This window comes from Temnothorax nylanderi, unplaced genomic scaffold (genome assembly GCF_030848795.1).
Source record: "Temnothorax nylanderi isolate EJ_2023f unplaced genomic scaffold, tnyl_v1.0 TNYL_tig0421_pilon, whole genome shotgun sequence".
NCBI lineage: Eukaryota > Metazoa > Arthropoda > Insecta > Hymenoptera > Formicidae > Temnothorax > Temnothorax nylanderi.
In genome coordinates, this window is record NW_027249483.1 from 88,692 (window position 1) to 111,630 (window position 22,939).

The window sequence follows — 22,939 nt, forward strand, 5'->3', positions numbered from 1 at the left end:
AGATTTTTAAAATATCTTCTTTATAGTATATCTTTACAGCAGACAATTCACAAATGTGAAATATCTGCTGTTAAAGAAAGTCTGCTGTAAATGTCTTTTTATTTACCTTTAAATAAAAAAGAACGGAAAAACAGCCACAGGAAACTTCTTGGAAAAATCTTTATAACAGGAACAGGATAAAATAATTTCTTTTTGTAAGATAAAATATCTGTGAAAGAAAAAAAACATAATTTGAAATCATATGTAAAAAAATACCATTAAAAATTCATAAATCAGTTGCCTAAATAAACTTCCCAAGGAGCGCCAATGCATGTATAACGTACTTTTAATGCGCGTACAATTACATTGTCTTCCAAACTATATTAATTGCGTGTTCAAAATGCGCTCATTCAAATGCGTAATTAATGCAAATTGAGCATTTGATTTATAAATGACAGGTTTTATAAAATATATTTGCGCTCCTTGGGTTGATACAGATATAAAATCTCGAAAACAGCTCCAATTCTTTCACAAATTTTTTACATGTTACCGATGTATATGTTGCAGAGATTTCGTATAATTCATATTACTTATATACATATATGATCAGAATATTGCATCTCAAAGTATCCGATAGAGATGGCATTCGATGTGATCTGTTTCTCGTATTTAATATTTGACAAACAGTGTTATAAGAACGGCATCAAAAGGACACGACACTGTCTCGCGCTATTCTTGCGCGACGCTGTCTCGGAGTGACACAATTTTTATATCAGTTATATTGTGAAGTCCACTCTTATAATAAAGTGGCACGCTTAAAAAATAACATTAGAAAATATATAACAATTTTCTAAAACTTGTTTAAATATATATGTCCTTATATATAATCTTATATAATCATATATGACCATATAAACTCTTATCAGGCCAAAATTCATATATGATAAGATAGCTTCTTATATGAGCATATAACACACTATAAGAGATATTTTTTATATGTCCTTATATAATCTTATATAATCATATATGACCATATAAGAGCTTATGCGGCCAAAATTCATATATATGAGCATATAAGACCGCTTCTTATATGAACATATAAGACATTATAAGGGTTTTTTTTCCCGGGTACCTACTCCGGCAAGATTGAATGTTTCTTCGGTTAAACAAGGGCAGGCAGCTACGTCAATCGTCAACTTTTTAAACATGCATGAATTTTATTTCATTTTGTAGAGCTATAATTATTACATATACTACGTTTACGTGAGCGTTACTTCTGTAGTAACTTACGATAATTCACTCGTTTACGCGGAGTAAATTATCGTAAGTTACTACAAAATCCCGTTTACGCGAAGGAAAATCCCGTTTACGCAAAGGAATTATCGTAAGTTACTACAGAAGTAACATTCGCGTAAACGTAGTAATAGTGACTGAGACATCAAATATTATATGTCTTAATTAAATTAACATTATAATATACATACTTGTTGCGACTTCCGAAAGTGTAATATGCCTCAAGTATCTTATTTGTAAAGGAAAATCTTCAATCCACAAGCATCGCTGTTTGTTGTTTCCCCCATGATGTTTACTTTAAATTTGAACGCAATACAATAAAATATTCGTAGATAACACATACAAGAATTGATATTTTGTTAAGTTAAAAGATCGTCCTTTAATGAAATATTTAAATAAAATCTAGATCATATATTAATGATATTATTTAGAATAATAAGATACAAAGAAATGATAACTGTTATATTATGGCTGGGTTCGTTTTGACGCTTTCAGCGCTGTAAGCATTCTGTCATTCTATCTTCGTTGCACATCGAATATCAAATGAGGATAGAACGATGCTCTCAACGCTAAAAGCGTCAAGACGAACGCAGCCTATGTGATAAGTATGATACATTTGAATGAAATGAGTTATTAATGCCATAACCAAATTTTTAGTTAAACTATATACGAATTATGTACGCCATTTTTTTAAATTTATTTTTGAGGCATTCTCTTTATGTGATTTGTTAAACACGTAATTTCTTATTTGAATTATTAAACTGTTTTAATACGGAAAATATAATTAAGTTACGCGCAGTGCATATTATGATAATAGTACGAACAATTTATCACTTATTTTTTGTAATAATTGTAGGAACTACTTTGTTAGTGTATATGTTAATATTGATAATGAGATATTAATGAAGCAAACGCAAGGCATGTATTTAAATATTACTACGTATAATATGTTCTCTTTCTTTCTTCTCTTCCCCATCTATCTATCTATCTATCTATCTATCTATCTATCCTTGTATGTGTGTGTGCAAACTTTAGATTATATATAGGTACTTCGAGATGTATGTTGCGAAAGTGTATATTATTGCAGTATATTTAATTTTTCTAACTCACCATTACAGGCACGTCTATCCTTTCGTATAAGTTTGCACGAATATGAGAATGATATATGTAAGTCACTTTGTCAAGAGCGTTTCTCTCAAACAGACAAAAGAACAGTATTAACAGTAAAAGATCATAGCGGTCATGAGTCAGTGGTAATAGATAAATATAACTTTGCAAGATCGTTAAACTTTCAAATGTCATAGAGAAGTACGGTAGGTAAAATATACCGATTTCTGTCTAAAAAGTGTAACGTAAGTTATATATGTAATCTTGTGTTCTTTGGGTCGCTGAATACGATGATAGAATAGATTTTATTCGTCTGAACTAGAGCTCCCGATCAGAAACGTGTTTTAAATTACACGGGTAGCGTGACACGTGTAGTCGTTCTACACGTTACACCTGACACGGGTCACCGCGGGTACGCACGTACCCGTGTATTTTAAATTACCCGCGTGTACGTTTGCGTTCGTGTGTCACGCACTCGAACGTACTTTAACATATTTATATTTATAAAATACGCGCGACCAATTAATCCTATGTCTTAGCAAAATGTCAGTCTGGGCTGCTGAAGGCACTCGGATGATGTTTTTGAACGCTCTGTTTGTTTATTTCATTATTCCTTTCTCGTTAGCGGTAATCTCCGTTTTATCCATCGCAATGTGATTTGCTCGACAGTTTTCAGTACGTCAGAAAACATTTCTTCGCCTTAGTTGGTGTAGCTAGTAAATTACTTTTACGACAGTTAATCACTATTTTTTTATTAATATGAAGAAAAGTTGGGTATGGAAATATGCTCATCGAGAAGGAGACAAAGCACTTTGTGATTTGTGCACTGATAAAGCAAACAATGAGTTTACCTGCCGCGGTGGTTCGACCGGGTCATTATAGGCCGGCATTTGTAGGGTATTCATGGAAATATTTAATTTATATTTAAATAATGCATATTTATTATTGTATTTTAGTTGTTTTCTTATTAGTCAATTTATTATTACTAATACCGTACGTTACCGTATACGTTACCATATTATATTACATAAATTTGTAATAAATTATTTAAAAATGTCATATATGCTATATTATATAATTTTATCTTTAATTTTTTATTTATCAATGATTTTTCCTACCTAAAAAAGTACTATTTTGATCCTCCTAAATAATTCAACTTTTTTGAAGATATCAATCTGCACTATTTTTTTCTTAAACACTTGCCTCTGAAGTAAACCTTAAGAGAATTTTTTTATACTGCACAAAAAAATTACTTTTTAAAGAAATCCATCTCTTTCCTTTATTCTTATTCAAAGTTCATTACAAATAAAATATTAAGTAAACAATGTTTCTCAAAATGACTATAAACTATACAATGTAGACAGATGTTTTGTGAATTTTTTCAGATTTTTAAAAATACATAGGGGAGACCGGGGCTAAACCGCCAGTTTTTTTTCGGTGCCGATTTTTAACAACAAAATAAATAATTTTAGTTAAATGTTGTATACCACTGTAAAGAGTGAACCTTTAGCTACAAAATTTATATAGGAAATTTTTATCTATGTTGCTTTGTTTAACCGGTATAGAGCAAAAACGACAACGGTGGAAAAATTGAAATCTAAAAAATGCCGGGGTTGAACCGCCACCCCCCCCCCCCCCCGGGATAAATCAGTTTCAGGTTTGATCGCCCATGAAATATTAGATATCTACACTGGATTCGTGTTCAGCATGCATTACTCTTTATATTCAGCATGCATTTATAATCACGTACCTCGAGATTTGGAGAGCAAATATTATTGCAGGTATTACAAAATTTCCACGCGCAGAAAATTTCACTTTTCACCACGAAAACACGTTTGCCTCCGTAAAAATCATAACACGGCAGGTAACCTGTCGAAACTCCGTTGGTCACATGGGTACCATAAGCAGCGTTTACAATGTTAATAGCGAGTTCGCACAATATACAGGTTCCGAGATATTTGATTTGGCGGTTCAACCCCGTTGGCGGTTTAGCCCCGGTCTCCCCTACTTTAAAGTAGGAAAAATAACGTCAGACGTGACAGATCACGTGTGAACTAGGAAAGTCTAAAAAAAATGTATACAGGGGTGGAGGGTTAAAAATATATTTTTCAATAAAAAATTTTGTTACTTTTGAAGATACGCTCTTATTATTCCACCAATGGGCAACAACAAGTCAAGCTAAGCGTGCCTTGATATGAGCCAACATACCCCATCTCTACATACGTTTGATTTCTGTCATTTTATTACAATAAATTACTGTTGTTCCTCAAAATAACATGTCATATAGTAACAGAAATTTTTCTTTTAACTAATAATACGTCACTTTGATTTACTTCTCAAGCTGAAGAACATTAATACGATATTTTGAAAATTTACTTGTCACCTCTTGAATCAGAGTTTTCTCTTTTTTTATTGTAATACTTGTTTAATTTAAATAAAACTTTGGGAAAGTACCTATGTCATAAAAGTGATATTTTGTGATAACTTTTTCATTGTTTCTTTCGCTATAAATACATAAACGGAACACATTGCCAACTTGCCCCTTGTGCCAACGAGCCCCGGTCTCCCCTATTGAATGGCTAATAAACGGAAATTTATATCTATTTGCAATTTAGAAAATTTTTATTTTTTTAATTTTAAATCTATATTGTTATTATAAAATACAAATTTTAAAATTTTAAATTTTTCTTGATTCAATGGTAATTAACTTTACTAATTTAGAATAATCTTATTTTCTTTGTTAAATATCTAGTAAATGTTATGGCATGTAAAATTAGTGTAAAATTTGAACTTTCTTACTTATTTATTCATTAATTTTAATATTTATTTATTGATTTATTGATTTATTTACTAATTTATTTATTCGTGTTTTTAAAACACGTGTAACCCGGGTATCCGTGTAATACACAAGGGTACACAATACACGTGTTTATACACGTAAATGCTAATTACACGTGTAATGCGTGTATCCGTGTACACGTGAAATAAGGAGCTCTAGTAAAAACCCCAAAAATGAGTCATTTATGACCCCTATTTTCTATATATTGTTGTTTTGTTTTTTTACAGTATTTAGTTGTAGATCACGTAATGGAATTTATTTGCCTTTAAAATAGGTAGAACAAAAAGTCTCAATGAAATCAAAATGATGACAAAGTTACCTAAAAAATTTTATTTTGCTGTCTATTTTGAATTTATCGTGACTTGCTGTTCTATCTCGGATATTTTTAACGGCACTGTATGTCATAGGTCGTAGACTTATCAGTGAAGCAAATTTAATCGGCTCGTATATAAACGACCTTTAATTATCGCTATGCAATAAGGAAATACGTTTGCAATTTATCTTGAAATATGCGAATATGTCGTTAAACTTGTAGAAAAAGATTCTATGGACAGTTAGCAAATTATTTAGACAAATAAAACGGATTACAGTCTGCAGAAAATACGGAAAAGAGCTTCAAAATCGTCATATTCAGAAAACTGTAAAGCATGTTGGAGGAAATATTATGGTCTGGGAATGTTTCGTATGAGAATAGGAAATTTTATCCAAATGGGATTATGACGTCAGATGGCTACATTGACATAATTAATGAAAAGAACTTCGCCCGTTTTGGGCTATTCATGCTTAGTCATCAAACTTATATAATTTTGTTGATAATAATGGTAATATTAACTTTAATTTGCTACTCTCTCTCTCTCTCTCTCTCTCTCTCTCTCTCTCTCTCTCTCTCTCTCTCTCTCTCTCTCTCTCTCACTGTGATTATATGTTAAAAAAAAATAGGGGAAAAATAAGTTTTCTGAATAGAATAGGGAACGATATATCGGCGTACACTGGATGTATTGCGTATAAGTCAATCACAGTTTCTCATTTTGAATATTGTGCAACGATGTTAGTGGGCATGGATAAAACGCAACTGAATCGACTGCAAGTGGCACAAAACCGTTCCATAAGAGTCATTTTACAATGTTCGCAATATACTAAGATAGAATTGATGCTGCAAACTCTTAGGTTTATGAATGTAAGACAGAGGCTGTTGTATAATGTATGCATTTTTATTTTTAAGATAGCGCAAGAAGTATAATGACAAAACATTTAACCCTTTCGGTACGGAGAGTGTCTATAATCACTGTCCATTAATATAACGCTTGCGGCGGCCGAGCAGTGACTATAGACACCGTCCACATGTTGCTCACTGCGGCCGAACAACTTGAAATGTTAACTTGAAATGTTTCTGTTGATAAATTTTTTTAATGTTTTTGTTATTAAGTTTTATTACATATAATAATTGAAGGCGTTGAACGTCGAGTGCCTATAGCTTTCTCCGGCCGAATCGGTATATCGGCAGATCGGCGCTTCGGCCACTGGAGAGCCGTTCGCGTCCCGGTCGCTCCGTATCGAAAAGGTTAAATAGTAGGATAGAAATACCGTAACAGCACAGAAAGAATCTAAGAACAATCTGAGATTATCGCAAAAGTATATTGCGATAATTTCAGAAACAATTGTATTACTATTACGTACTGCGATTGACGAAGTACTTTCTACGAACGTTCGAATTGTCCGCGGTACCTTCTCTCATTTAATTTCACCACGATCGAATGTCTACAGCTTGAGGACAGTTGCAGGAAATGATGAAAACGGAAGGTTTCAGTCGATCATTTATATATATATATATATACGCAGCCAGTTAGGTTAGGTTATTAATTTCATAATTTTACTTTATTATAAATTGATGTTTTTATTAATATAAAAGTTTTTTTTACATATACTACACAGAGCAACGTGTTTGTTACATTCACGGAAAAAAATTTAGCTAAATTTAGTCGTAAAATATGGATAACTAATATTTTTTGCAGCAAGAGCTATATTTTTTGCAGCGAGAGCTATAGTTTAGCAATAGTAGCAAAACCTTTTGTTCTCGCTGCAAAAAATGTTACTCTCGTTGCAAAAAATGTTAATTATCCGTATATTACGACTATTTTAGCTATAGTAGCTAATCTTTTTTTCCGTGTTATAATGTCGCGTTCAGCGAATTCCTCTGTTACACTATCGCGCCATGTATATAATTTGTCTCAAACGCGGGTATCCCGCGCATCTCATCTCTGCCTCCCTCTCTTATAGCGCGTATCACCGATTAACTAGCGTGCTCGTGAAGAGCCGTGAGCGATAACACAATTGTACAAACACAAATATGCAGTCGTTATGTTATTCGTCCCCCGCTGCAGTCAAAAGCGACGTCAAATTCAGTTCGGAGTCTAATCCATCTAATCCATGCGTGGCTGCACGTGAAAATGACGACGTCTCATTCCCCTTCGCGACTCGCCAGCTAAGCGTAGTTCAATAGTATTACTATATCGCGCGCGCATTCACGTTTTACATTTTCATACGATATGCAATATGTGTTCCTCTGCGGAATTTCAAGTACAGAAGATACATTTACTGTTTACCTTCCGAAACGTAGAAAATAAATACTAAATCGATCAATAAATAATAATCGCAATTATATCGTACTCTATTTCTCCTAAGTATGCTAATACGCTATTAAAAAAAAAAGAAGTCATAGTACCGCATGTTTAAATTTATACACATTTATATTGGCTTACTACACGGTGGACATTTTTACTATCTTGCAGGAATGTTCGATAATAATCAGATTTCGACATTAACGTGTCACGGAATTCACGAGAAATACAAAGTGAAAGTTTCTGTGCCAATCGGTGATCGATATTGATCGTGGACCCTGTTACGTTAAAGGAAAAATAAAGCTAGCTTTATTGCAATCACCGGCCGCTTGAAATATATCTCTCTCTGCCCACCATGTAAATCGGAAAAAAAAAGTTTTGAAATGTATAGGACTGATTAAAAACGCGTAACACGCGATCGACTCGTCTGCGAATGCCTAAATGCATCGTACAGTTAAACTTTAACCCTTAGATGCGTGGCCTCCTAATAGGATAAATTTTCAAATCAAATATCGATAAAAGACAGCGCCGGATCTTTCTTAGAATTTACCTAAGAGGAAAGAAAAGATCTCAAAATCCCCCGTTTTCATACATCCAAGAGTTAACGATAAAATCGTATCGCATACATTTATATTTGATCCGTTACGCAATCTGCTTTTGTTCGCAAATCAATTCTTCTGTGGGAATCGGACCTCTACTGATACCTTTTCCTTCGTCCGAGACGCCTGAGATACAAATGTTTACCACATCGCCTTTTGAGTTTTTTATTTACTAGTGTCGCACGGTTTTTTTTCCTAGATAAGGAAAAAAACGTTTATTTTCTAGGGAAAACCGAATAATTTCCGAAATCCATTCCAAACAGTTTCATATGCCTTGGAGTGATTTTTACACCTAGTGTCGAAAAAAATGAAACTCCCGTTATGGTAATTTTTTTCGAGAGTCCATATCTACCTTTCAGTTAAAGGTTCCGAGACCCAATCCGCATAATAGGAAAACTTTAGGATCTGTACATTCATGGGCTACTGACCTATTAAAACTTGCTAGGGTATAGAACTCACCCTGGGTGACCGTTTACGTTACAAAAATTAATAAAGTATGATGAGATTTTATATTATAAATTCGAAATAATAATATGAGTTTAAATGAGGTTGAGTACATATAATACTTTTATATATGTACCTATATGTTACCGTTAGAACCCGAATTCCGTCAATACCCGATTTAACTAGTCAAAACTGGTTTTATCAAAAGCCTTTCGTCAATACTAGTATTAACTGGTTAATTCTGGAAATATTCAAATGTATTTGACAATACCGGTATTTTTTTTTCCCTAAAAAATTTTCAGTTAATACCCGTTCTGATGAGTTAAAATCAGTTTTAACGGGGCACACCCTTGGGAAAATTTACTTTAAATAGTTTAAATAAAGTTAAGGTTTTTAAAAGTAATCTTTAAAATATAAAAGTTTACTTCAGAAATTTTTAGTAATATAAAGTGTGTAAAAAATTAATCTAAAGTGATCTAAAAAATTTTAAAGTATTTTAAAACTGACTTTGAAATAATCTTAGAAAATAAAAGGTTTTAAAAACTGAATTTAAAATAGCATACAGGTACTCTAAAAGAATAGAAAAGTAGCTTTAAAGTAATTTCAATAAATCTTAATCGTAAGAAAACATTAAACTTTAAAGTTTTCCTATGATTCTCGATCTTAAGTCTAAAGTTACATAGAAGTAAACTTTTAAGAAGATTTATCTCATGTGGTTAACTTTAACGTTTAAAGTTATAAGGTTAAAGTTATAAGATTTACAATTATAGAGGATAACTCTTAAGAGTTATCCTCTTTATTATTTCCATTGCATCTGGAAATTTTAAAGTGTTCTTAAGTTTTAAAGTAAGACATAAACATTTGTCTTCTTTCATATGTCTCTCCTTATCAAAAAGAGAAGATTTTCTTTAGTTTTTATTATATAGTTTGTTTCCATTGAAACAAGCCGAGTCGCTGCGTATAAGAATTCCAAGTCAAAAGCAAAATTGTATTAAAGGTTTTAATATCAAGCAGCATGTTTTAAAATAATTGCAGTGTTTTAATAAATGGAGCCGCAAATAAGCAATACACTTAGAAGTAAAAACACAATTAACAACTTTTGTTAGCAATTTTTTAATTTACGTGTCAAAGCATACATAGTTATCATTTTTGCAACTAGTGAACAGAATTATCAAAATTATTGCCAATTATTTATTAAAGTTGAATTAATTTGATTCTTCTCCTATCATAATAAATAAAAATTAAGTGTGCAAGTAGAAACTTGCACATTGCTTTCTCATAGTTTTTAAGTGTGCAAGTACACGGAGAGAATTTTTTGTTATATTTTACCCTTAAATTCACTACAAACTTGGGACAACTTGGCAACCAAGGAATTTTAAAAATACAAAAGACATTTTACAAACAACGTGATAAAAATTACCAAGCAGATTGGTAAATTTTGAAAAATTATTGATATTTCCTAGATATATCTGAGTAAAATTAATCAAACATACTTTATATTTTAATGTAATAAATATTAATATTTTTTATTATGATAGATATTAATCAGAATAGCTCGCATAAAATTCTTGGTGGTACATGTTGTCTTACAACTACCATGATTTCAGGGTAAATTTTAAGAGAAAATTCTCTCCGTGTAGAAACCTGCACATTGCTTCCTCATAGTTTTTAAGTGGACAAGTAGAAACTTGCACATTGCTTCCTCATAATTTTTAAGTATGCAAATTATAAATTTGAACATTACTTCCTCACAGTTTTTAAGTATGCAAATTATAAATTACTATTACTAAATTACAATTACTAAATAATTACTATTAATTTTGTTTTATTCTGCTGACACACACACACACACACACACACACACACACACACACACACACACACACACACGCACACACGCACGCACGCACGCACGCACGCACACACACACACACACACACACACACACACACACACCCTTGGCTAATGCCGTCAGTACTGTAACTTTTAAACTCCATAACTCAAAAAGTACTTAATAAAAAAATGTTTTGTTATAGTGTTTTGAAAAGCTCTCGAGGTAAGCTATATGAATATGCAATAAAAAATGGAGGTTTCCGTTTAAAAAGTTCATGATAATTTTTACGGGACCTTGACCACACTTTTCAAGGTCATACTGACATTGCTATGTAATGCGTTACTTAAAACCCTACAACTTTTGTATGAAACATTTTTCTCTACAAAGAGTATTTTTGGAGATAAACATCTGTAACGCTTTTTGTCCACCCTGTATAGCAAATTAAAGATATTCAATTAAATATCTTTGATATAGATAATTATATAAAAATAAATTATGATAAAGATATAATTTGCAGAAGACAAGTATTTTTTTATGAACAAAAAAATGTAAGTTATAAAAGCATTTTCATCAATTTACCTCTTATATCTAAAACACAAAAGACAATCACAGAAATATAAGTTATACTCAACAATTATATTATTGAGTAGGAAATTACAACTAACCTGTACGTTACATGTTGCATTGTGTTTGCTGGGGATGAACCAGATCTGGTCATATCTCGGCAGATCTAATTCTTTTTTCTCGGGCAGGATTTCTTTGTATGTCATAATAGTCTTTGCCAACGTAGCCTAATAATGGCGTGATTTCGCCTCTCCATTCTTTGTATCATTTCCGCTTCTGTCATTTGTACTGTTTCTACTTCTGTCTTTTGTATCTTATATATAATTTCCTACTCAACAATATAATTGTTACCCAGATAGCAACATGTCTGCATTGTTGCTAGCATGTTGCCGACAACATAGTATGTGTTGCTATCAGAACTGTGGCAACTGAGTCCGCATTTGTCGGCAAGTTGATGCAGTAGGCAAACATGAAGGAAAAAATAACGATAGGAAAATTTGAAACGTATCGAGATCATAGCTTACCTGCCGATGGAACCGTCAGTATTCGGTTTTTTCTTATTCTAATTTTAGAGGTTATTTTAGACTTTAGATTTCAATAATATACGTATAGTCACGCAGACAGTCGTTCTACATATTTGTGCATTTAAAGTCGCTTGATAATTTTACATACAATTAAAATTAACGTACAATGTACCAGATGTCAAAGATCAGGGAATTATTCACGCATTTAAAGTCGCTTGATAATTTTACATACAATTAAAATTAACGTACAATGTACCAGATGTCAAAGGGAATTATTCAGTTTTTACTGAATTAAATTTTATTTGAATTATTGAATTTAGAAAAAAAAAATATATATATGTATAGTGCGTTATGATTCCTGCGAATCGAATTAGCGGAAAAATTGATCGGTGTTGCAACCCCTTCAATTTAAAGCACTATTTAAAAAAAAGCCTTACGATGTCCTTCACCTACAATGATAAAAAAAATTCCAGCGTTACGCAGCGATTATTTACTATGTGGTAATTGTGGGAAAAAAATTATATCGTCGAATGATTCATCAAGGTTTTCTGGTAAGCTCTCGAGAATTATTCTTATATGCTTTCTTTTCATTATTAACATTATTTTTTAACAAAGAATATTTGGAAATAAATTATTTACTAACTATTTAGTTTACTTCATTATTTGTTTCATTTATTTTAAGTCGATGATCGAGACGAAATGACATCAAACTCTAATATGATTACGCCGATATCATCGTTCAGCACAATTAGATGTTTGAAACGAGAAGATTCAGATCTCAGTATCTCGATACAATTACCAATGATCAATCAGGGACTAAAATTGATTGGAAACTCTCTGATTCCAAAAAGACGTTGTCGGGAGAATGTGGGATCGAGCTCTTGGATGGCCACCAAGATACAACGAGTATCACAAAGCTTGAAGCAAATGTTTGGTGTCAAGTTTGGTGAAGCTGAAATAGCTATTCACGACTTAGCTCTGATGATCGCCCAAATAAAAGAAGCTTTCCATGCCTCGGGGACTTTATATGAACGGAAAATTGAATTGATGACAATGCTACCAAAGACTTGGAGTATTTCGCACATGGCGCAGACAATTGGTTCGACATATGGCAAAGGTAGCAAAAAATCTCGCAACACATGGAGAAGTATTATCCATGGACCTAAAAAGAAAATGAATATAATAAGAGGTGAATTTAATAAAAGTGAATAAAATAAAATTTATCATCTCACTTTAGGCAGGTGCTTGCCAGCCGAGCTAGTGCGGGAAGTGGTCAATTTTTACCATGATGATGACGTGAGTTCTCTCCGGCCCGGTAAAAAAGAGTTCTTGTCTCGTCGTAATAATGAGGGTGTTCGAGTTCAGCACCAAAAGCGACTTCTTCTTGGGAATCTAAGAGAATTATATCAACGATTCAAAGAGATCCACCCCGATATGTCTATCGGATTCTCATCATTTACAGAACTGCGTTCTGGCAGGAAGTGGAGGGATACTGTGTGCGTCTGTTCGAGCCACCAGAACTTTAAATTAATGATGACAGGTGATTCAATTCATGTTTTTTATCACGCAAATGATTAATTTGTGCCGGAAATTTTTTTTATTGTAGTGATTGATTTAAAAAATAATTCTTGTGGAAAACAGCCATATTATGGTGAAATTCTCATTGTTAATTTAAAAATATGAATATTATATATACACATAGATCTATAAACAATTAACAGATAACAGATTTATTAAACTCACGTTACTCATAAAACACTGTCGTGCATAATCAATTGTTCACTTTTTTCAGGCCTAAAGAATTGTAATATTCATTACACTCTCGATTGAAGCGACACACAATCGAACAATCCGCTATGTATTGTTCCGATCAATTTATTGATTTATTGGTGATCTTTCTACAATTTTTTTTATCAATCGGTTTATTGTTTTTTTACGATAGTGTGTAGAGAATATTAAAAAAATTTATAATCAAGTACTACAGCCGGAACAAATTAATTAATTAGTCTACTTTTTAATTTAATTTTACAATAAGATTTTTTCTTTTTTAGGTTGCAAATTACAAGTTCTTTCACGCCAGCAAAGTGTCCAGTTCGAGACGTACGAGGATGTTTTACAGCTATTGATATGCCGCGATTTCAATCCTATTTGTCATTTCAATGTCCTGGAGATGCGGATTTAAAAAGAATGATAACAGGATTATTCAGCGAAAATAATGTCGAATCCGTTACGTACGAGTCTTGGATAACGAAGCCGCGCTGCACTCTAATAACAAAGACTTGCAGCGCTGAGGAATTTGTAGAAGTTTTCTGCAATGAAGCAAGATCTCTTCTGCAACATTCTTTCATAACTAAGCAACAATTTAGTTATCAGAGATTCCTCAAAGATAATTTAGCAAATGATGAATGTATGGCAATTTGTGACTTCGCCGAAAACTATGTATTCATCATTCAGGACGCGGCCCCAGGATTTCATTGGAACAATAATCAGGCGACTGTCTATCTTGTAGTTTTATATTACAAATCCAATGGAATCCTGAGCCACAAAAGTCTTACAATCATCTCGGATTGTTTGGATCACGACGCCATCACTGTTTGGGCGTTTTCGCGATTTGTGAACGAATTCATGAAGTTTTTCGTACCAAACGTCTCGAAAATAATTTATTTTTCTGACGAAGCACCGCAATTCAAAAATTTTAAAAATTTCTTGAACATTTACCACCACGAGGTCAACAACAAATATTACTACTGCCTCACAAAAAAATCTATAAAAAATTCCCAAGTTTTCTGCGCAACTTCGGACCGGCTTAAAATTTTTCTAATACTCCCTAGAATATTCTCTATAAATTTTAAAGAAATAGAAAATGGGATTTTCCAGATATTCAAATTCATTTTTTTACTTTACTGGTTTAAAATTATTATTATAAAAATTTGGAGTAATTTTTTTTTAAACTATGATCTATATAGCTTATTTTATGTTCAATGAATTTTTTTCTTAGACGTTGTCTAATAGGCGAAAAAATTTATTGAAAATTTTGCAGTTCTTATTTTGCGCAGGCTCTATTTCAGAAACGCTACATTTATTATAGAAACGTTCTTACATGGGTATAGTACTCACAAAGACCTGTTAAAAAACGAGCAGCCATCAAAAATAGAAAGGTCGAAGTTTGACTCCTTGCGAATTGGCGTGGAATGCCCCATATATATATTGTCACGTCTTTTTCGCGCCCGAGGCGCACGACGGATCAAAAGGGTGAGGGAGAGAAGGATGGTAGGCCTCTCCGACGGTTCTCTCGCACATCCGACGATACAATAACCGGAATTTTATTGTTGGGCGCCTGACACGTAATTTCGCGTCCACTAACGTACGCTAAGATCGCGAAAAACCAAAGAGAGACGCCAAACGCGATAATTTCGGTGTGCGAGGAATCGGCCAGCTCGACCTAACGGTTATGGGCGGGGTTGATGAAGGGCAGCGCGATATTCGGCGGGGTGACCCATAAATCACGAACTCCGGTAGTTAACAATAAATAACAACGTTTATTCTGAGGTAACTCTCAGGTGAAATAATAAGTACCAGTTCGGCTTCCATTACTCAACCGTAGAAATCAAGCAAATAAATGATAACGCCGACGACAAGATTCCAACAAACAATAAATGAAGAAATGAACGAAGCATTACGATATTTTACAGTAAACGCGCGGAGGGCGCGGTTACCAAATAAGAGAATAATAGTAGAAAACTAAACTTACAACTAATATAGAACATCGGCAAAAGATACGACCGAATATGAAATAATCGGAGTAGACGCGAAATAATAGTGCCACTAGGAAGTAGGATCGAACGTGAAGTATCGCGAAATGATGGTGCGTCACGCTCGCACGCAGAAAATTTTTCTCGAATAATGTAGAATACTCATAACAAAATTTACTAGATTTGCTACGTATCGGTAGGATATACGCGTATTCAACCGGAAATTAATATATGACAATAGAAAAGTAATAGTTTGATCAGATATATCTTGTAACCTAAAGGTAAATAAATTTGCCATACTAACAAGGAAATATGAGAAAAGTAAAAAAAGTCCCATACTAATATGTGTATATTCGACGTTATAGCTTGTTGTTTCTTAACGCGTTGCTTCTTAAGCGCGTTGTTTCTTAAGACAGTATAAGAAAAAATATAATCTAGGGTGGTACCTACTGTGAACTGTATAGAACTATTCGTTGCGTATCTGGCAATAGTCTATGTTCGTCATAGAAATGCGACAGTAACCACGGACGGCGCGGACACGCGGACTGCGCGCGATCGTCAATCTCGCGTGATCTCGCGTGAAGTGTGAAGTGAGAAGCACGATGTCTTATACGTCTTATAGCGATACCAGCACCAGCGATAACTACGAGGTAAGAAAAGTCTCATCTCTCATCCAATACTTGCTGCGTTCGGCATTGCAAATCTTAGATGCGAGCTAGTATCCACAGAAAGCTTGAATCACAACCAATCTAAGAACCGAGATGTGAATTGCCGAACGATTGCCGAGGTTAAAATCACATTCGACGCCTCGGATTTGCATTGCCGAACGCAGTATAATTGAAGTAATTTTAAGATTACAAGAATTTACATAGCACTAACCTCCAAACGCCCTTGGAATGTCCTTATGACGTAGAACGTTCCTTGGAGGCTAGTGCTGTGTAAGAATATCACGCTGCGATATTATTTATATTTTTTCTATTATTTATGTATAGTTTCTTGTTATTTTGAAATAAGTAAAATACATATAATTTTTATTTACAGCTACCAGAAATAGTCAATTTAGACACTGCTGCATCTTGTAGTGCACAAGGCTTTATTTCTCCATCGAAGCTTTCATCTTCATACCTTTGCAACGATAGTCTATCCCAACGACTTCAATCCGCAACATGCATACTATTAGAGGATGCAAGTATATTAAATAGTGATAGTAGTGATCCCTTGACCGAAAATAATATACAAATTAGTAATGAGAACAGTGATGAGTCGGTACGTACATTTATACACACACACACACACACAAATACATCAATATATATGTACACACAGAAAAATATTCATTGTGCAGCAAAAAAAGCAAAGTACATGGTTCGTATATTTGTTTTAAGTAAGTCTTGTTCAACGAAGAATATTTTTTTAATTTCAACATATATTCAAATATATATAACAATATTTAAAACAATACCTTGATATACGTAATAAACTTTATTTTAAATAAATGTGACACTTACGATGACCATATTATATGCTTGCAAATTTTTTATATCTCGTATATCACAAAAGCTGTTGTTATATTCAAATTAATAAACGATTCTTTGTTTAAGAAAATTATTGCTTAAAACAAATAAACAAACCAAGTAATTTGTTTTTCTTGGTTATACAATGGATATTTTTCTGTGTGTATGCAGAATTACTATATAATGTTATATTGTAATAATATTAATTTATATTAATTACAGAATTTGAAGAAATACTTGCAAGAAACCAGCGAAGGTAAAATTATATTATCTGCATACTATAATAACAATGAGACCCTTAATTCTGTACTGCGTTCTCGCTTAGTACGACTCATTATCAAAGCAGAGAAAGATAGAATATTGTCAAGAATCTCAGTAACAGAGAAGTTAATTAATTTTGTGTGAGTATCTTATATCAATACTTTTTATACAATAATATAAATATATATATATATATATATATGTATATATGTGTGTTAAATATATTTTGTTTCTTCAAAAGATAAAGTTTCCCTGAGCTATTTCACAATTATTTTTTTACTTACAGTATAACAACTTTTCGGTTTCAAAAATTAGCAGGAGACATTGTTAAAATATTTAAAGGAGAGTCTTGTAACACATATTATACGCCGTTTACATGTAAGAATGGTGTTCGTATACAGGCAAGTGGTAAGCTCTGGGAACATTATAATTATATAAAAGGAGATTTAAGAAAACAAGGAATACTCCTTCAGCGATCAATTTCCAAACCCATACAAGAGACATATGCACAGACTGAAATAGATGGTACTATCCTAATATTAATATGACATTGGCCATTTTACACGTGACTATATATAATTTTTATACTTACAGAAGACAAACTGCAATGGTTATTCCAGCATACAGAACCGTGGGAGCAAGTGTATGAATATTGGAATAATACATATAGAGCTAGGAACAAGTTATTAATGCAAGACAAACTAAATGTACTTGAATATTTTAATAAGTTTCCTTGTCTTCGATTAAACAAAGGACAACAACTGGTAACTGGTAAAATTTATGTGTAGATGTTATGCATGACATTTTAGAAGGTGTATGCAGATACGATTTGGCGTTATTTCTAAATTATTTTATTGATAAGAAATACTTAGCTTTAATAGACGTTAATACTAGAATAAGATCATTTCGGTACAGTCACAAACATAATATTAATAAACCTGTGGAACTCACAGAACAAAACTTGAAAAATAAAGCAATCATAATAAGTTCTGCCGAAATGTTGTTATTATTAAGGCATTTCTGTTTAATTATCGGCTCTTTTATTCCACGGGAAGACGAATGTTGGCAGCTTGTTATTCTTTTAAAGCAAATAATCGACATTACAACTAGTTCAAGAGTTCATTGTGAAACGTATCATTTATTAGACACTATTATTAATGAATATTTAACTTTATTAAATAACAAATTCCCAGGCAAGATAAAACCGAAACATCACTTTTTAATTCATTATGCTCGAATAATGAAGCTTGTCGGTGTATTATGGAAAACTAATTGTATGCGATATGAAGGTAAACATAGAGAAGGGAAAAAAACATCCCAAGCTACAAATAGTCGAGTAAATATTTCAAGAACAATAGCTATAAAACACCAACTGCTTTTAAACTACAGGTTGCAATATATTTCATCTTGCCATTTGTTAACTCTTGGACCAGTTGCCCAAAAAAATGTACGCGAAATACCTTTTGTAAATAATTGTATTACATCTTTTCAAGTAGAATTTAACATATCAGTTGCTAAGTGGATATGTTACAACAATAATGTTATTAACAAAAAAGCTGTTATCGTTACATTCAACGAAGGAGTAGATTTTTATTTTGTGCACACTATTATTATTAATGAAAAACAAAATGACTTTATTATTTTAACTAAAAGGATGTTACAGTGCTATCTAGATGAACATGTACAATCCTACAAAATTTATGATAATACTTGTTTTGAGTGGGTTTATTTAACTAAGAACAATTTATTTGATTCTGTTGTAACGCATTGCGTTAGGCTTAGTGAAAGCGAAAATTATATTGTTAAAAAATGGTTTTAAAGAAATACCAAATAAATGAAATTATCACTGAAAAGTGTGTATTTATATATATATACATATATCAGTATTTATATATATAAGATTTAATTATCCTCAGTATTTTTATTACCATTAAGGCAATTATACATATTGCAGCATAGTATAGAGAGAAGACATATTTAGTATGGTAATTTTTCTTTTACGTGCGTTCTACATATAGTAAAACGCGCTCTCGAAAAAGTACCATACTTGATGGAAATATTTACTTCTGCGTATAGTTTTATTCTTTGCTCTCTAAATTTCCTATACTTTCTTGAAATCTTTTGCATATTATGACTATATCCCAGCCATGCAAGATTAGTATGGTATTTACTTTGTTCGTGTATACTTATATTTTCGAGAATAATTTTCTGCGTGCGGAGCGCGTGAACGCAACGTCCAAAGTCGCGCAGGGATTCTTTCGCCAAATTATCTTAATCTTAGTCTAACGCAAGTAATAATCGTAGCGCAAGCAACGTCCCAACGCAATTACGAACGAACGCAACATACGTTATCGCCAGTAATTTTCTAACGCAAAGAATGATGCGCCGAGGCGCTCGGCTCGGCATAACGCGAAATACTAGAACTAACGCGAGGAAAGGTACGGAATTGCCGCGAGTAATAATGGAACGCAATAATAAGCCAACGCAAGTAACATCCTAAAGCAAATAGTCGACGCGAGCAATTTTCTAATGCAAATAGCCGACGCGAGCAATATTCTAATGCAAATAGTCGACGCGAGCAACATTCGAACGCAAATAATCAATGAACGCGAGCGACATTCTAACGCCATTAATAAGTTGACGCGAACAACATTCTACGCAAATAATATGTCGACACGAACAACATTCCAACGCAATTAATGAGTCGACGCGAGCACAGTATAACGCAAATGATAAGTCGGCGCGAACGACATTCTAACGCAAATAATATCGCGTATGAAATCTGAGTCCCGACCGGGCGAATTACGACGCACAATGAAACACGCGGTCGCGGACACGAAGATCGCGAGAAATGGCGTATTCGCGATATCGAAAGTCGTCATTAACGCGCCTACCACGATCTCCAGGAGCTCGCAATTTCCGGTCGCGATCCCATGGCCACGAGACCATTCTGGTGCCCCTTGCTTTCGCTGTCGATCGCTAAGTCAACGCCTTGTCGGCGAATACGCTAATTACCGAGATTATTCCCGAGCGAGAGCGCGACCCGGAGAGCGGTGTCGTGGCTTTACACCATGAATATTACGCGAGGCAACCTCACCGTAGGTCAGCTTTCTCCCGAGGATCCGCTGTCACCGCCCCAAGGGCCAAGAGATCAACGCCAGAAGGTTAGAATCGCGGCTCAATTTTCCGACACGTCTACTGTCGAGCGAGGAGTGCTGACGATCCAGGAGTGCTCGCCGAAATTCGCTCGATGGCGGAATCGATAGCGCGCCCCACCCGGGGCGTACGCGGCCCCTCGTCGCGACGACGCGGACCAATTAGGGGTGAGCTCGCAGGCTCGCGATGTATCCTTGCGCAGGTCTGTCAATCACGACTCCCGCGGGGCGCTTAATAGGCCCATCGCTCGCGCGGCGATTTTCCGGGATCCTTCCCGGCAGCGGACGGGACGTTATTTCCTTCGTGTTTCTCCCTCTCGGTCCGGGAATGGTGGCCATCCATCCCGGAGTCCGGTCTGTAGGGGAGGAGGGCAGGTGAGATTCAGTCTGCCCCGGCGTCCCGGGGCCCTGCTTCTACGGGTCCGCCCGCCGCTGCGTCACGCGCCGCGCGCGTGTCCTCCTGCGCTCCCTTGCGCTCGACGGCCCACGAGCCTCGCCGCCGTCAATCAATCAATCAATCAATCAATCAATCAATCTCTCTCTTTCTAAAATGCTATAAATTGAAAAACATTACTTTTTTATCGACTGATGTCAATTCCGTCGTATACAATTCTTTGAGATTCACTCAATTATTTCCTAAAAAATTGGAAAAATTTCGTAACCGATTTCCAAAAACATACCGGTTCCCAAAAAGATCGGTAACAAAAAACTATACAGTTTATAGCACTCCCCGGGAAATTCTACCCCTGTTTTATTTACAATTCTTTAAAATTTGATCAATTATTTCCCGAAAAATTCGAAAAACTTCTGATACCGGTTTCCAAAAAAATCGGTAACGACAAATTATACACTTTATGGCACTCGACACTCCCCGGGAAATTCTACCCCTGTTTTATATACAATTCTTTAAGATTCGGTCAATTATTTCTCGAAAAATTAGAAAAATTAAAAAAACCGGTTTCCAGAAAATCGGTAACAAAAAACTGTACACATCATGACACTCCCCGGGAAATTCTACCCCTATTTCATATACTTTTGGTAAAAATTCGGTCCACTAACGAATGAGTAGTAGATATCTCATCGGGCCTAAGAGATATTAACGAATCCGTGTAAATAGATTTTAACCCTTTTCACCCCGTTAGGAGTCGAATTTCTAAAAATCCCTTCTTAGTGGGTGCTTACGTCATGAGAGGAATACACTCTCCAAACTTCATGTTTCTAGGTTCAGGGGTTTGGGCTGGGCGTTGATGAGTCAGTCAGTCAGGACATTTGTCTTTATATATATAGATATAACATTAACATAATTGTTTTTTTAACCACGTTTAACTACAATAATTAAATTATTTATATTAAAACAAATTAATAATTTTCCACTAATTATTCATTTTCAAATTATAGTAATATATATTTTTGACAAGCTATTAATTATTTTAATAATAAAGAATTTATTTCTACTAATTATCAATTTGTGAAAAAAATTATTTTATTTTCGCCTAAGTACTAATTTTCACGTAACTATAGAAATTTTTCTATTTTTCTCTGATTAATTACTAATTTGCTAATTCAATAAAAATTTAATTTGTTGTTATTGCTAATTTGTGTTTAATTAAAAAATAAAAAATGGAAATTTTTTGCCGTACTTATTACTACAAAATGCATGATATCAGTACAAAATTACCTTTTTCAAAAAAAGGTAAAAAAAGGCACCAAGTACACGCGCAATGTATGTTGTAAAGCAAAAACTCCTAAATAGTAGTAGCTTTATTTCTCCCTAACAAAATAATTCACAAAATTGCGTTACCTAACTCAATCCAAGTGATATGTACTAAATGGTAATAGCTTTATTTCTCCCTAACAAAATAATTCACAAAATTGCGTTACCTAACTCAACCCAAGTGATATGAATTTCAAAAAAGATGTGAAATCTTTAAATTGCGCCAATTGCAAAGAGAATATATATATTTATATATTGCTTTGAAAAATAATTATTGCGCAACTACTTTTAAAAAATAAAACTCAAGTGGTACGTATCTTTGTATTCCCATTTAAGGGTCTTCTCATTCCAACCCAAGCTTTAATTCTTTTTAACAAAATTATAATATTACAAAGAATCATTTTAATCACAAAGAATTAAAGAGATAACAGTACAAAATAAAGATATTTAATTAAAATAAAATAAATAAATTTTTCTTGTAAAAAAACTTGGCGCTGCTTTTTTACTCCCACTGCATACTTCCCTAAATTATGTTTTGCTTTCTTATTTAATCAAAATTTTAGTACTTTATTAAATTTTAAGGTCTAGCAGCGCCAAGTTTTTTTACAAGAAAAATTTATTTATTTTATTTTAATTAAATATTTTTATTTTGTACTGTTATCTCTTTAATTCTTTGTGATTAAAATAATTCTTTGTAATATTATAATTTTGTTAAAAAGAATTAAAGCTTGGGTTGGAATGA

The 22,939-nt window shown here is 33.5% G+C and overlaps 2 protein-coding genes and 1 long non-coding RNA gene across 5 annotated transcripts; 2 read left to right on the top strand and 1 right to left on the bottom strand.

Annotated features, from left to right (window-relative positions):
• Positions 1–9,534: 9,534 nt before the first annotated feature.
• On the bottom strand, positions 9,535–21,843 carry LOC139782534 (uncharacterized). Its single transcript, XR_011720913.1, has 3 exons — positions 20,426–21,843; positions 13,034–13,193; positions 9,535–12,963 (listed from the first exon to the last, which is right to left on the bottom strand). It is a non-coding gene; the product is annotated as an uncharacterized lncRNA (long non-coding RNA).
• On the top strand, positions 16,065–18,318 carry LOC139782531 (uncharacterized). Of its 3 annotated transcripts, XM_071721560.1 has the most exons (6): positions 16,065–16,203; positions 16,595–16,819; positions 17,290–17,323; positions 17,393–17,468; positions 17,615–17,853; positions 17,923–18,318. In XM_071721560.1, exons 1-6 carry the CDS (start codon positions 16,156–16,158, stop codon positions 18,114–18,116), a joined length of 816 nt encoding a protein of 271 aa, XP_071577661.1. In that variant the 5' UTR covers positions 16,065–16,155; the 3' UTR covers positions 18,117–18,318. The 3 variants fall into 3 exon arrangements, with proteins under 3 accessions (XP_071577661.1, XP_071577660.1, XP_071577662.1); XM_071721559.1 differs by having other exon boundaries at positions 17,290–17,468; XM_071721561.1 differs by having other exon boundaries at positions 17,290–17,468; positions 17,615–17,736.
• LOC139782529 (uncharacterized) lies at positions 18,122–19,181 on the top strand. Its single transcript, XM_071721556.1, has one exon. The coding sequence runs from the start codon at positions 18,122–18,124 to the stop codon at positions 19,145–19,147; it is 1,026 nt and encodes a 341-aa protein (XP_071577657.1). The 3' UTR covers positions 19,148–19,181.
• Positions 21,844–22,939: the final 1,096 nt, after the last annotated feature.